Genomic DNA, 10,342 nt, shown 5'->3' with positions numbered 1-10,342 from the left:
TCAATAAATATTTGTTGATAGGTATGAAATAGCTTCATGCCTGCTTAGGTCTCCCTTATGCTGAAAAAACAAAAACAAGACCAAATTCACTGAACTTGCATTAAACCCTATTGCTGCCTCCCAAGAGTTCTGTTGCCATCACTCTCCATTTTTCTATCAGACTTCCTTGTCTCCATTTAGGCATTAACCATTTAGGTTAATTCACATTAACCATTCATTAACTAGATGACATTATTCCACTGTCCAAGTTAATAAACTTTCCTTTTACTGGGAGCTCTAGCTCAACTCCAGTAAGACTTTTGAATATTCTCCATTTGACTATCTTGTATCTAATTTGTTTTTAGTCTGAATTTCTTCTGTGTGTTTATATGAGTACATGTTCTCTCCCCTGATTGAATATGAGCTCCTTGAGGGCAAGGGTTGTTTCTTTATTTTTTTTTTAATTTTCTTTGTGTCCTCTAGTGCCTAGCGTAAGGAGGAGAAAGGGGGTTATTTATATAAAAGGTTGGACTAGATTATTTAAGAAAAGGGTCGCCAGGGATTTTGTGAAATTCCAAAGAGATTTATTTAACAATTTACTTACAAAATATAGAAAAAGTCTAAATAAGAAAATGAGAGAGAGGATAGGGTAAGATACCTAGCCTATGAAGCTTAGCCAGAGAAGCTTCTGCCTTAAGCTAAGGACCTGGGGATGCAGGGAGCCTCTCTCAAGAGGACAGGTCTCTCCTGAGGCTAGTCTCTTCAGGAAATCCAGGAATGGAGTCAGCTCTTTTCACTCACCACTTGTCAGTCCAAAGGGAGAGTTTCAAGAATAGTCTCACCAAGTACAGGGTCTCAGGTTCAATCAGCAGATTCTTCACCAGCCTTCAACTCGAACTCTGAACTCCAGAAGTCCAAGTTCTCCCAGGAAGTTGTAACTCCCTTTTAAAGACACTTTCTTTTGCATCACTTACTGTGCTTTCCTCTACTTTTACATCTACCAATTACAGTTGAAGCTGTGCTTAGGGTAGCCCAGGGGGCAGTCAGTTTGATTCTGATTCATCACCCATTATAGCATATGTGGGTCACAGACCTCCACAACTCAGTGGTTAAGTGGGTAAACATCACTTTTGGTGATTAAATCTAAAATGGTCAGGGGAGTTAATGTAATCTTCATAATCCAGGGAGAGATTTAATTTAATCTTCACACTAGCATAATGACTGGCCCAAAGCAGACCCTTAATTTTTGTTGATTTATATTAACAAAGACTCTTGGAATTAAAGGGGATAGGGAAAAGGATTTCATTAGTGTAGGGATGAGGACATTCTATCAAGGTAGGTCAGTACCTTCTCTAAAATTTTTATTTAGATTAAAACTATTCAGTTTCCTAGAGTACTGCTGCTAGTATACCTAGAAGAAGGACTTGAACTAAGGTCTTACTGGTTCCAAAGCCAGCTTTTTATCTACCATGTTGACATTGCCTGAGTTGATCAGACTTTTACAAACATCATCTTGTTTGATACTATTAACAATACTGAATGTAAGGTAGGCAGGGTAGATGTTATTATCTCCATTTTACAGATAAGGAAACAGGCTCAGATAGGAAAAATAATTTTCCTAAGGTTACACAGCTAGTGAGACATGGTTGAAACTAGCTCTTCTATACTAAAGTCCTACTTGGTCTTTCTGTTCATCAGGAAGATTCTTGACAACTCATTGAATCCTTGGACTCTATATATCTGTTATTACTTGCTCCTTGTAGTCAAGGCTCTGTCTTTCACCTACTGCTCTTCTCCCTGATTTTGATCTATTTCCATGGTTTCCTCACTCTCTTTGGAGGGTTGATTGAACTTCGTAAGCATTTGATAAGTGCACCATTCTGGGTGCTAAGAATCCAAATAAAAACAAATTTTTAAAAAGTTCTTGCCTTCAGGAGCATAAATATGCCACCAGCCCAATTGCTAATCTCCATCAGAAATCTAGCTGCCAAAAAAGTTAAAGAATCTTTACCAGATCCCAGAAGATCTTATGCTAGTCCCTATAGTATATAAGCAAAAAAAAAAAAACCAAAAGAAACAGTCCCGACCCTCCAGGAAGCAGAATTTTACTAAGAGGATACAAAAGTAAAAATGGGTATGCAAATACAAAGTATATAAAAAGTAATTTCAAGAAAGAAAACATTTTTTTAAAAAGCCATGTATAGAAGATAGCACCTGAGCTAAGCCTTGGCAAAAGTTAGTGATTCTTTTTTTTAATCTATTATTTCCTTTTTATTATTCTTTTCTTATTAAAATTTGAATTTCAAATTCTCTCTCCCTCCAAAACACCCCCTCCTACTAAGAAGGCAAATAATAAGATATCAATTATGCATGTGAAATCATGCAAAACATATTTCCATATTAGCCATATCACAAAAAAAGGCAAAAAAAAAGAGAGAACATTATACTTCAATTTGCACTAGGAATTCATCAGTTCTCTATCTGAAAGGCCATAATATTTTGTCATCATGGGTCCTGTGGAATTGTCTTGAATCATTGCATTGATCAGAGTAGACAAGTCTTTTGTAGTTGGTCATTATTACAACATTGGTACTGTGCACAGTAATAAACTAGTTTTTTTTCACTTTACTTTGCATCAGTTCGTACAGATCTTGCCATGTTTTTCTGAAGCCACGCCCTTGTCCTTTCCCACAGCAAAATAGTACTCCATCACAATCATAGGCTGGAATTTGTTCAGCCATTCTCCATTTTATGAGCATCCTTCAATTTCCAATTCTTTGCCACCATTCTATAAATACTTTTGTACAAGTCCTTTTCCTTTTTCTTTGATCTCTTTGGAATACAGACCTGGTGATGGTATTTCTGGGTTAAAGGGTATATATAGTTTTATAGCCCTTTGGGCATAATTTCCAGATTGTTCTCCAGAATGGCTAGATTAGTTCATTACTTCAACCGTTTATTAATGTACCTATTTTTTCTCATCTCTTCCAGCATTTGTCATTTCTGATAGATGTGAGGTGGTACCTCAAAGTTTTTTTAATTTGCCTTTCTCTAATCAATAGTGATTTAGAACATTTCATGACTATAGATAGCTTTGATTTCTTTTTCTGAAAACTGTCTGCTTATAGCCTTGGATGATTTATCAAATGGAGAATGGCTTTCATTTTTTATAAATTTGACTTAGTTCCCTATATACTTTAAAAATGGGACTTTTAAGGGAAACATGCTATAAACATTTTTTATATTATTTCATTATCTACAGTACCTTTTAGCAAAAGTTTCCCTAATTATCTCCTTTATTTGAGTCTATTGTTGCTTTTGCTTTAATTAGATCATAATTGCTACCCCTGTCTTTTTTTTTATTCAGCTGAAGAATATTAGATTCTGCTCCAGCCCTTTGACTCTGTGTGTTTTTCTGTTTCAGTTGTATCTCTTGTATGTGTATTATTGGATTTAGGTTTCTAATGTATTCTGCTATCCATTTCCATTTTATAGGTAAACTCATCTCATCCACATTCACAGTTATGATTGCTGTGTATTTCCCTCTCTTTTTCTTCTATCTATTCTTCTTTTTATTCTGTCCCTCTTCAAATGTTTTGTTTCTGATCATACCCTCCATTAAACCATCCTCCCTTTTGTCAGCCCCTCCCCCAATATTTCTCACCCTCTTCCCCTATTGAGTATGATAGATTTCTGTGTGAAGGAAACATTTCCATGCCAAATGGAATTTGTATATACATTCTACCCTCTTTGAACTAATTCCAATGAAAATGAAGTTCAAGTATTTTTGGTAACCTCTTCTATAAAAGTTCTTCTTTGCATATCTTTTATATGAGAAAATTCTCCCTATTCTGCCTCTTCCTTCCCTCCTTCACCCAGTGCATTACTCTTTCTCACCCCTAATTTTTTTATATCATCCTAACATTATCAACTCATTCCTGTGCCCTCTATCTATACACACTCACTGTCTTAATGATAATAAAGTTCTTAAGTTACATTCATCATCTTTTCATATAGGAATTTAAACAGTTTGTCTTCATTAAGTCCCTTATGATTACTCTTTCATGTTTACATTTTTTATGCTTTTCTTGAGTCTCCTGTTTGAAAGTCAAATTTCTATTCAGCTCTGGTGTTTTTATCAGGAATGTTTAGAAGTCCTCTATTTTTTATTAACTCTGTATATTTCCCTCTGTGATATATTTTTTTATCCAGTTTTGCTGGGTAGGTTATACTTGATTGTAATTGTAGCTCCTTTGCCTTCTGGAATATCATATTCCTTTAATGTGGAAGCTGATAAATTCTTGTGTGATCCTAAGGCTCCCATAATATTTGAATTGTTTTTCTAGCTGCTTATAATATTTTCTCTTTGACCTACTTAGGAGCTCTTGAATTTGGTTATAATATTCCTGGAAGTTTTCATTCAGGATCTCTTTCAGGAGGTAATCAGTGGTTTCTTTCAGTTTCTCTTTTACCCTCTGGATGTAAGTGAAGCAGTTTTCCTTTTAATTTCTTGAAACATGATATCTAGGCTCTTCTTTTGATTGTGGCTATTATAGTCCAACAATTCTTAAATTATCTCTTCTCTATCTATTTTCCTAGTCCGTTGTTTTTTTTTCTGATGAGATATTTCACATTTCCTTCTATTTTTTATTCTTTTAACTTTGTTTCTTGAAGTCTCATGGAGTCATTAGCTTCCACATACCCACTTCTAATTTCTAAGAAATGATTTTCTTCAATTAGCTTTTGTACTTACTTTTCCTTTAGGTCTATTCTACTTTTTTTAAAGTGCTTTTTGTCAGTGAATTTTTCTGCCTCTTTTATTGTTAAGCCAATTTGGTTTTTTTAAGTTGATATTTTCTTTGTTTTATTTTAAGATTTTATTTTCTTTAGTATATTTTTGTTCCTCTTACCAAGCTGTTTATTTCTTTTTTCACAATTTTCTTGCATCACTCTCATTTCTTTCCCCAATTTTTCATCTACTACTGGTATTGCTTTCTTTGACTTTTCCAAGAATTCTTGTTGGACTTGGGTCCAATTAGCATTTTTCTTTGAGGCTTTCTTGAGTAGCTGTGGAAGGAAAGACCTTTTATCCCCAAGTTTATGACATACCTACCCTAATCTTATCTCTAACCTTATACTAAATTCAAATCCTAACTCTAATCTTAATCCCATCAAAAGATTACTGGATTTGAAATTGGAGGGCCTGGATTCAAATTCTGCCTCTGGCACTAATTGCAGGACCTTGGACAGGCACTCTCTCTGGGCCTTAATTTACTCTTCTACAAAATAAGAGAGTTGGAGTAGATGCCTCCTGAGATATCTTCCAGCTCTAAACCTATGACTGAAAAATAATCTTCCATGTCTCCTATTCACTCTTTCCCCATTACTTCTACCATCATTATTTACTCCTAGATGTTTTTTATCCCTCCACATACATACTGCAATGACTGCACGATAGTCTCACATTTATTGAACCAGGCACAGATCGAGGAGTCTCTGACAAAACTATCAGTAGCAAGTCTGACGGATTCACAACTTCCTCCCCAACCCCTTCCCAGTTCCTGCCCACCACCCTAGTCGGGTAAGAACAATTCCCTAGAGGCAGAGCTTGCCTCGAAATTCCCTCGGGTCCTCACAGTCCCAAGGGAAAATCGGCCCCTTGTTTGCACTGGGACTAAGGAGGTAAGGGATAGCAAGTGTTCTAATCACACACTCTCTTGGCTTTCTTTCTCTTCCACCCCACACTGAGTCCCTTTCCTTCTCTCAGGTCGGCTGGTCCTGTTTTCCTCCTGCCTCGCCCTTTCCACCGCCCAACAACCAGCATTTCCCCCCCTCCCCCCATAATACCCATTAACCCCAAACCCAGAGACTCTACATCCCAGCCCTAAACCCACGACCCCCACGGGAGGCAGGGGGAGGGGGCAGGACGAGTCCAAGCGGAGCGAACACGAGGTGCAAGGCGCGCGCCAATGTCTTGTGCCCCGGAAGTCTGTACCTCCCTGGGCCTGGCGGCTGGAGTAGATATACAGCCCCGCAGCCGCGCCCAAGGCGGCTTCCGCAGCAGGCCCTCCCGGAATCCCCAGAGCTCGCCCATTCCCGCGCTGCCCCCCCGCCCAGCAGCAGTGGTAGCGCCCGAACGCCCCGCGTCACCCATTGTTTACAAATCGAACTAAACCGGCTGAGCTCCAGTTCCTGGAGCTGCGGCGGCCGCTGGAGCGCATTCAGGGATTTCACACGCGGCCGGCTCGCTCGGGGACCGCAGCGCCTAGTTCTTGGAGGGGGAGGGGGCTGTCGCCGAAGCCCAGCGGCGAGCGAGGAGCAGCCCCAGAGGCTGCGGCGGCAGCAGTAGCGGCTGCGAAGCTCCGGGGTCTGGGCTGAGGATCGAGGCCATGCCGTGCCGGAGGGAGGAGGAGGACGACGACGACGATGAGGCGGCGGCGGCTGGAGAGGAGGGGGAGGAGGACGACGAAGAGGGGGAGGGGGAGGAAGAAGGGAGCTTCCTCGTGCTACCGCGGTCGGTGACTGTCGGAGGCTCGGGGGACGTGGACCGCTTGGTGGCCCAGATTGGAGAAGCTCTGCAACTGGACGCGGCGGCACACGGGAACCGGCCCGCCCCCCAAGAGTCCCTGGCGGGCAAGCAGCCGCCTCCCCCGCCCCCGCCGCCTCCGCCACTACGGCCCCCGGTCCTGCAGCTGCTGCTGCCACCGCTACCGGGACCAGCTCCGGCGCCTCTGCAGTCCGCGGGGCCACTGCAGTGTGCGGGGTCCTGGGTGAGCGGCGTGGGCGCCACCTCGCACCCATCGCCGCAACTACTGCGGGTGTCGTCGGGTCCCTGCGCCCCGGGGAGGACCCCGAGCCGGAGCAGCGCCCCTACCCCGCACGCCTGCAAGCGGGGCTTCCCGCAGTCTCTGCCGGGCCCGTGCCGGCGCTCCTGGCTTCGGGGCACTGCCGCCTCCCGCCGCCTGCAGCAGCAGCACCAACACCACCAGTACCGAGGACAACTGGGACTCCGGGCCGGAGAGGATGACCCCCACCAGCTTCTGCAGCAGCTCGTGCTCTCGGGGAACCTCATCAAAGAGGCGGTGCGGCGAATCCATTCCCGACGATCCAGGAGGTATTTGCGGGCTCGGACCCCGATCCCCCCAGCGGCCGCCCGTCCTCCGCCTTTACCCGTAGCTGGGCCGGAGGTGGATGCAGAAGGGACGCTATCTCCCTGCTGCCCTCGACGACCGGCCTGCTCTAACCCGGAGGGCCTCCGGAGGCGGCTAGCTCACGGACTTGCAGACGGCATCCTGGTCCCAAGCAGCTAGTGAGCCCGGCAGGTTCAGGAGCAAGAAGAGACTGAGGATCGGAAAGCCGAAGCTCCAGAGACTGACAGGAATGAACTTGAGAGGGGAGCAGGGGGCCGAGGCAATGGGAAAAGATGGGCTCTCTTTTTCCACGTTCCAGGGGAGAGAAGCGCTGATGGTGACAAAACTATAGACTTGTGGACATGGGGGGGTGGGGGGTTGGGGGGGGGGATTGCCTGGCAAACAAAAGCCTCATGGGGCTGAGAATCAGAACCCCTTGGTCTAATTAGGATAACTATCCTATTTATAGACAGACTACTGACCCGTGAATACCCTTTAACTTGTCATTAGTGGTGCTGACTTGCACTGAGCCATCCCCAGCACTTCCCCTGGTTGCCAAGTGACCAGCAGCACACACCTTTTGCAGGATTCCTTCACTGGCCACCTCTCTGGGTGCTTTTGGAGCAGAGTTGTTTTTCCCTCTGTGCAATATTAACTGGCCTTTTAATAGGAGGTACACCTTCCTTCTTGGCTCCTTTAGCACATGTTCTATCCTCCTGAGCTCACCATTAGGGATGAACTCAGAATGGAGAATTATTCCAGTTACCTGCTTTGACTTGACCCAGTTTGTTTTCACTACTGGTAGTTGTCTTTGACTCATTGGGGGTGGAGGGGAATTGGGAAGGGAGAAATGTGTGTGTTGGGGGGGGGGGTGAGAGTGGTAAAAGGAAACAATAAGACATCTTCACCTGGCTTGAGAGCATTTTCCAAACTAGATTTGGTTCTTGCCGAGTTGTTGGTAGAAACAGGATTCTATGAAAAGAGTAACTTCGGTAAATGTGAGCAAAAAGAAAAGGAGAAAAGCCTGGGTGGGGTGGCTTAAAGTAGATCACTTGCCAGCCTCCTCCTCCTCCTCCTCCTCCTGCCCTTGCATTGCAACAGCCTGATGATTTTAAGGCTAACTGGGGAATACTCACCCCAGATTGGAGTAGGGAATGAGAAGGGGAAGGAAGGATTCAAGGCTCCGGGGGCAGCCTTTCTGGAGTGGCATTTGGAAATCTGCACTTGCAATCTTTTTAAGATACTGGTTTTCCACTCATGTTGCTGTGGTTCTCTGGGCAAGGGAGTAAGTAGTTCTGTGTCTCCTCCTAGAGTCTCCTGAGGACATGCACCTTTGTGCTTGCAGCTACCAGTTAGGCGGGAGGGAGAGAGACTTGTGTGTGCTGACACTGTCCGGCTTCTGCTACCTCTGCCTTTTTTGGCCAGGGAGCCAAAAAGCCATGGCATAATATTGCAGGGCACTATGGTTTCCTTTCTAGGCCATTCTTCCTTCCTTGTTTATGTTTTGAGGCAATGAGTAGGGAAACCAGCATTAAAGGAAAGGGGCCCATTTGAATATGTTTGTCTCTGAGAATATTTGTGGTATCTCCTGCAGCACCCCTGCATGAAAGGGGTTTGTGTCCCCTCTATTTTACCCCTCACTTTTTGGAGTGAATCCAACATTCCAAAAATGTGGCCCTCTTGCAAGCATTTTCCCTCAAGATGGCTCAAACACTTGTTTTTGTTATCAGTTGACATTTCAATGGCTTGGGCATCATCCAGATGTAGCTATTGACTTGTGTGTATGTATGTACATATACATAAATATACACACACATACACTTCGCAGCGGAGTGTCTGACATTGTGGTGGTCCTGATTTATAGGATTCTATCTTCACTGAAGTATCTATGATAAATAAACTTGTTTTTTGTTTTCTGTTTTTGTTTGTGCAAAAGGAAGCCTAAGCAGCAAATTTCCATGGGGATGAAAACACTTACCAGCATGGATTAGGATGGCAGTTAGCCTGTGTTCTTCAGCATTCTATTCTCCTGGAAAGGGATAGGACAGATTCATCCCCTAAATGCTTCTAGAGCTAGCTCAAAATTAATTAAGATCAAATCCCTCCCATTTAGCAAAACAATAATGTCCTACAGCTCTGCCTCAGTCTTGCTAGAGCTAGGCACCTGTCACTTGGAGACTGTCCAGGGGGATTTGTTCCCCAATCATTCCACAACTCCAGAGGTAGAGGTGGGGAGTGTTATGCCGTAAACTTTCCACTCCCCCCCCCATTTCTGGTTAACGTCCTCCAACATATCTTCTCATTCCTATTCCAGATCTCAGCCAGATCTGGCTTGTGTGGCTGTGTGGGTGCCAGGCTCAGCTGGAATAAGCCATTTTGAAGTGTGTTAAAGGACACATTAATCTCTATTCTCATATTCTTGGCCCAAAAAACATAGCATGGATACTCTGTAAAGCATATGGGGTATGTTTTGAAGCAGCCTGTGCCCTTTAAAAGCAGGCACCTTTAGAGGCATCTGCTAAGGGATTGAACTTTTGGCTGCCCAGAAAAGAGTCCAAACGCTATCAAATTTAAATTATGGTATTTTGATCTATTCCTAAGAGCGTAAACAAGATCTCCATTTCTCGGTGCCATAGAGGACTACTCCCCACCCTTGCCTTGAACACACAGCTGGGTCTTTCAAGGAGAGGCCAATCCTACCCACAACTATCCATATGTAATGCAGGGAGCAATGCCTGAGATCAATTGATCCCATTCCTTCTGTCCCTACCAATCAGACATGGTAAGAATTATCCAAAGGAAATAAGCTTTTGTGAAACACTAAAGATATCAAGCGTCTATTAAGTCCTTGCCGTTGACTCATTTTGCTCACGTGATATAATTTCCATACTTTTTTCCCCTGACACATTATCTTGGTCTTTGAACACCGTCCAGCTTGTCAGTGTTCAGCCTGAAACCCCAGAACCGATTACCATGTTTCCAAGTGTTTCCTGACCAGGGCAAAAATCTAGAGGGACCATCTCTTCCCCTTAGGCTACATTAATAACATGGCTCCAGAATTGTTCCGTTTCTTCCCAAACTCGCTGTGATAGGATATTATGTTCAATAGTCAACAAGGACCCAGTAGGTACAAGCACTGTGCCAAGTAATGAGGATACAAAGATGAACATTGATCTGCATTCAAGGAGTGAGAGAATATCCCATAAGCAGGAGAAAGTGAGATGTGTAATAAA

General features: G+C 43.6%; 1 protein-coding gene across 1 annotated transcript; it reads left to right on the top strand.

The window, feature by feature from the left end:
• Positions 1 to 5,690: 5,690 nt before the first annotated feature.
• Positions 5,691 to 9,029, top strand: LOC130454970 (proto-oncogene FRAT1-like). Its single transcript, XM_056801638.1, has one exon. The coding sequence runs from the start codon at positions 6,369 to 6,371 to the stop codon at positions 7,287 to 7,289; it is 921 nt and encodes a 306-aa protein (XP_056657616.1). The 5' UTR covers positions 5,691 to 6,368; the 3' UTR covers positions 7,290 to 9,029.
• Positions 9,030 to 10,342: the final 1,313 nt, after the last annotated feature.

Source organism: Monodelphis domestica, chromosome 1 (assembly GCF_027887165.1).
Source record: "Monodelphis domestica isolate mMonDom1 chromosome 1, mMonDom1.pri, whole genome shotgun sequence".
Lineage (NCBI taxonomy): Eukaryota > Metazoa > Chordata > Mammalia > Didelphimorphia > Didelphidae > Monodelphis > Monodelphis domestica.
Note: the sequence above shows the minus strand (reverse complement) of the source record. Positions and strands in the feature narration are given on the sequence as shown.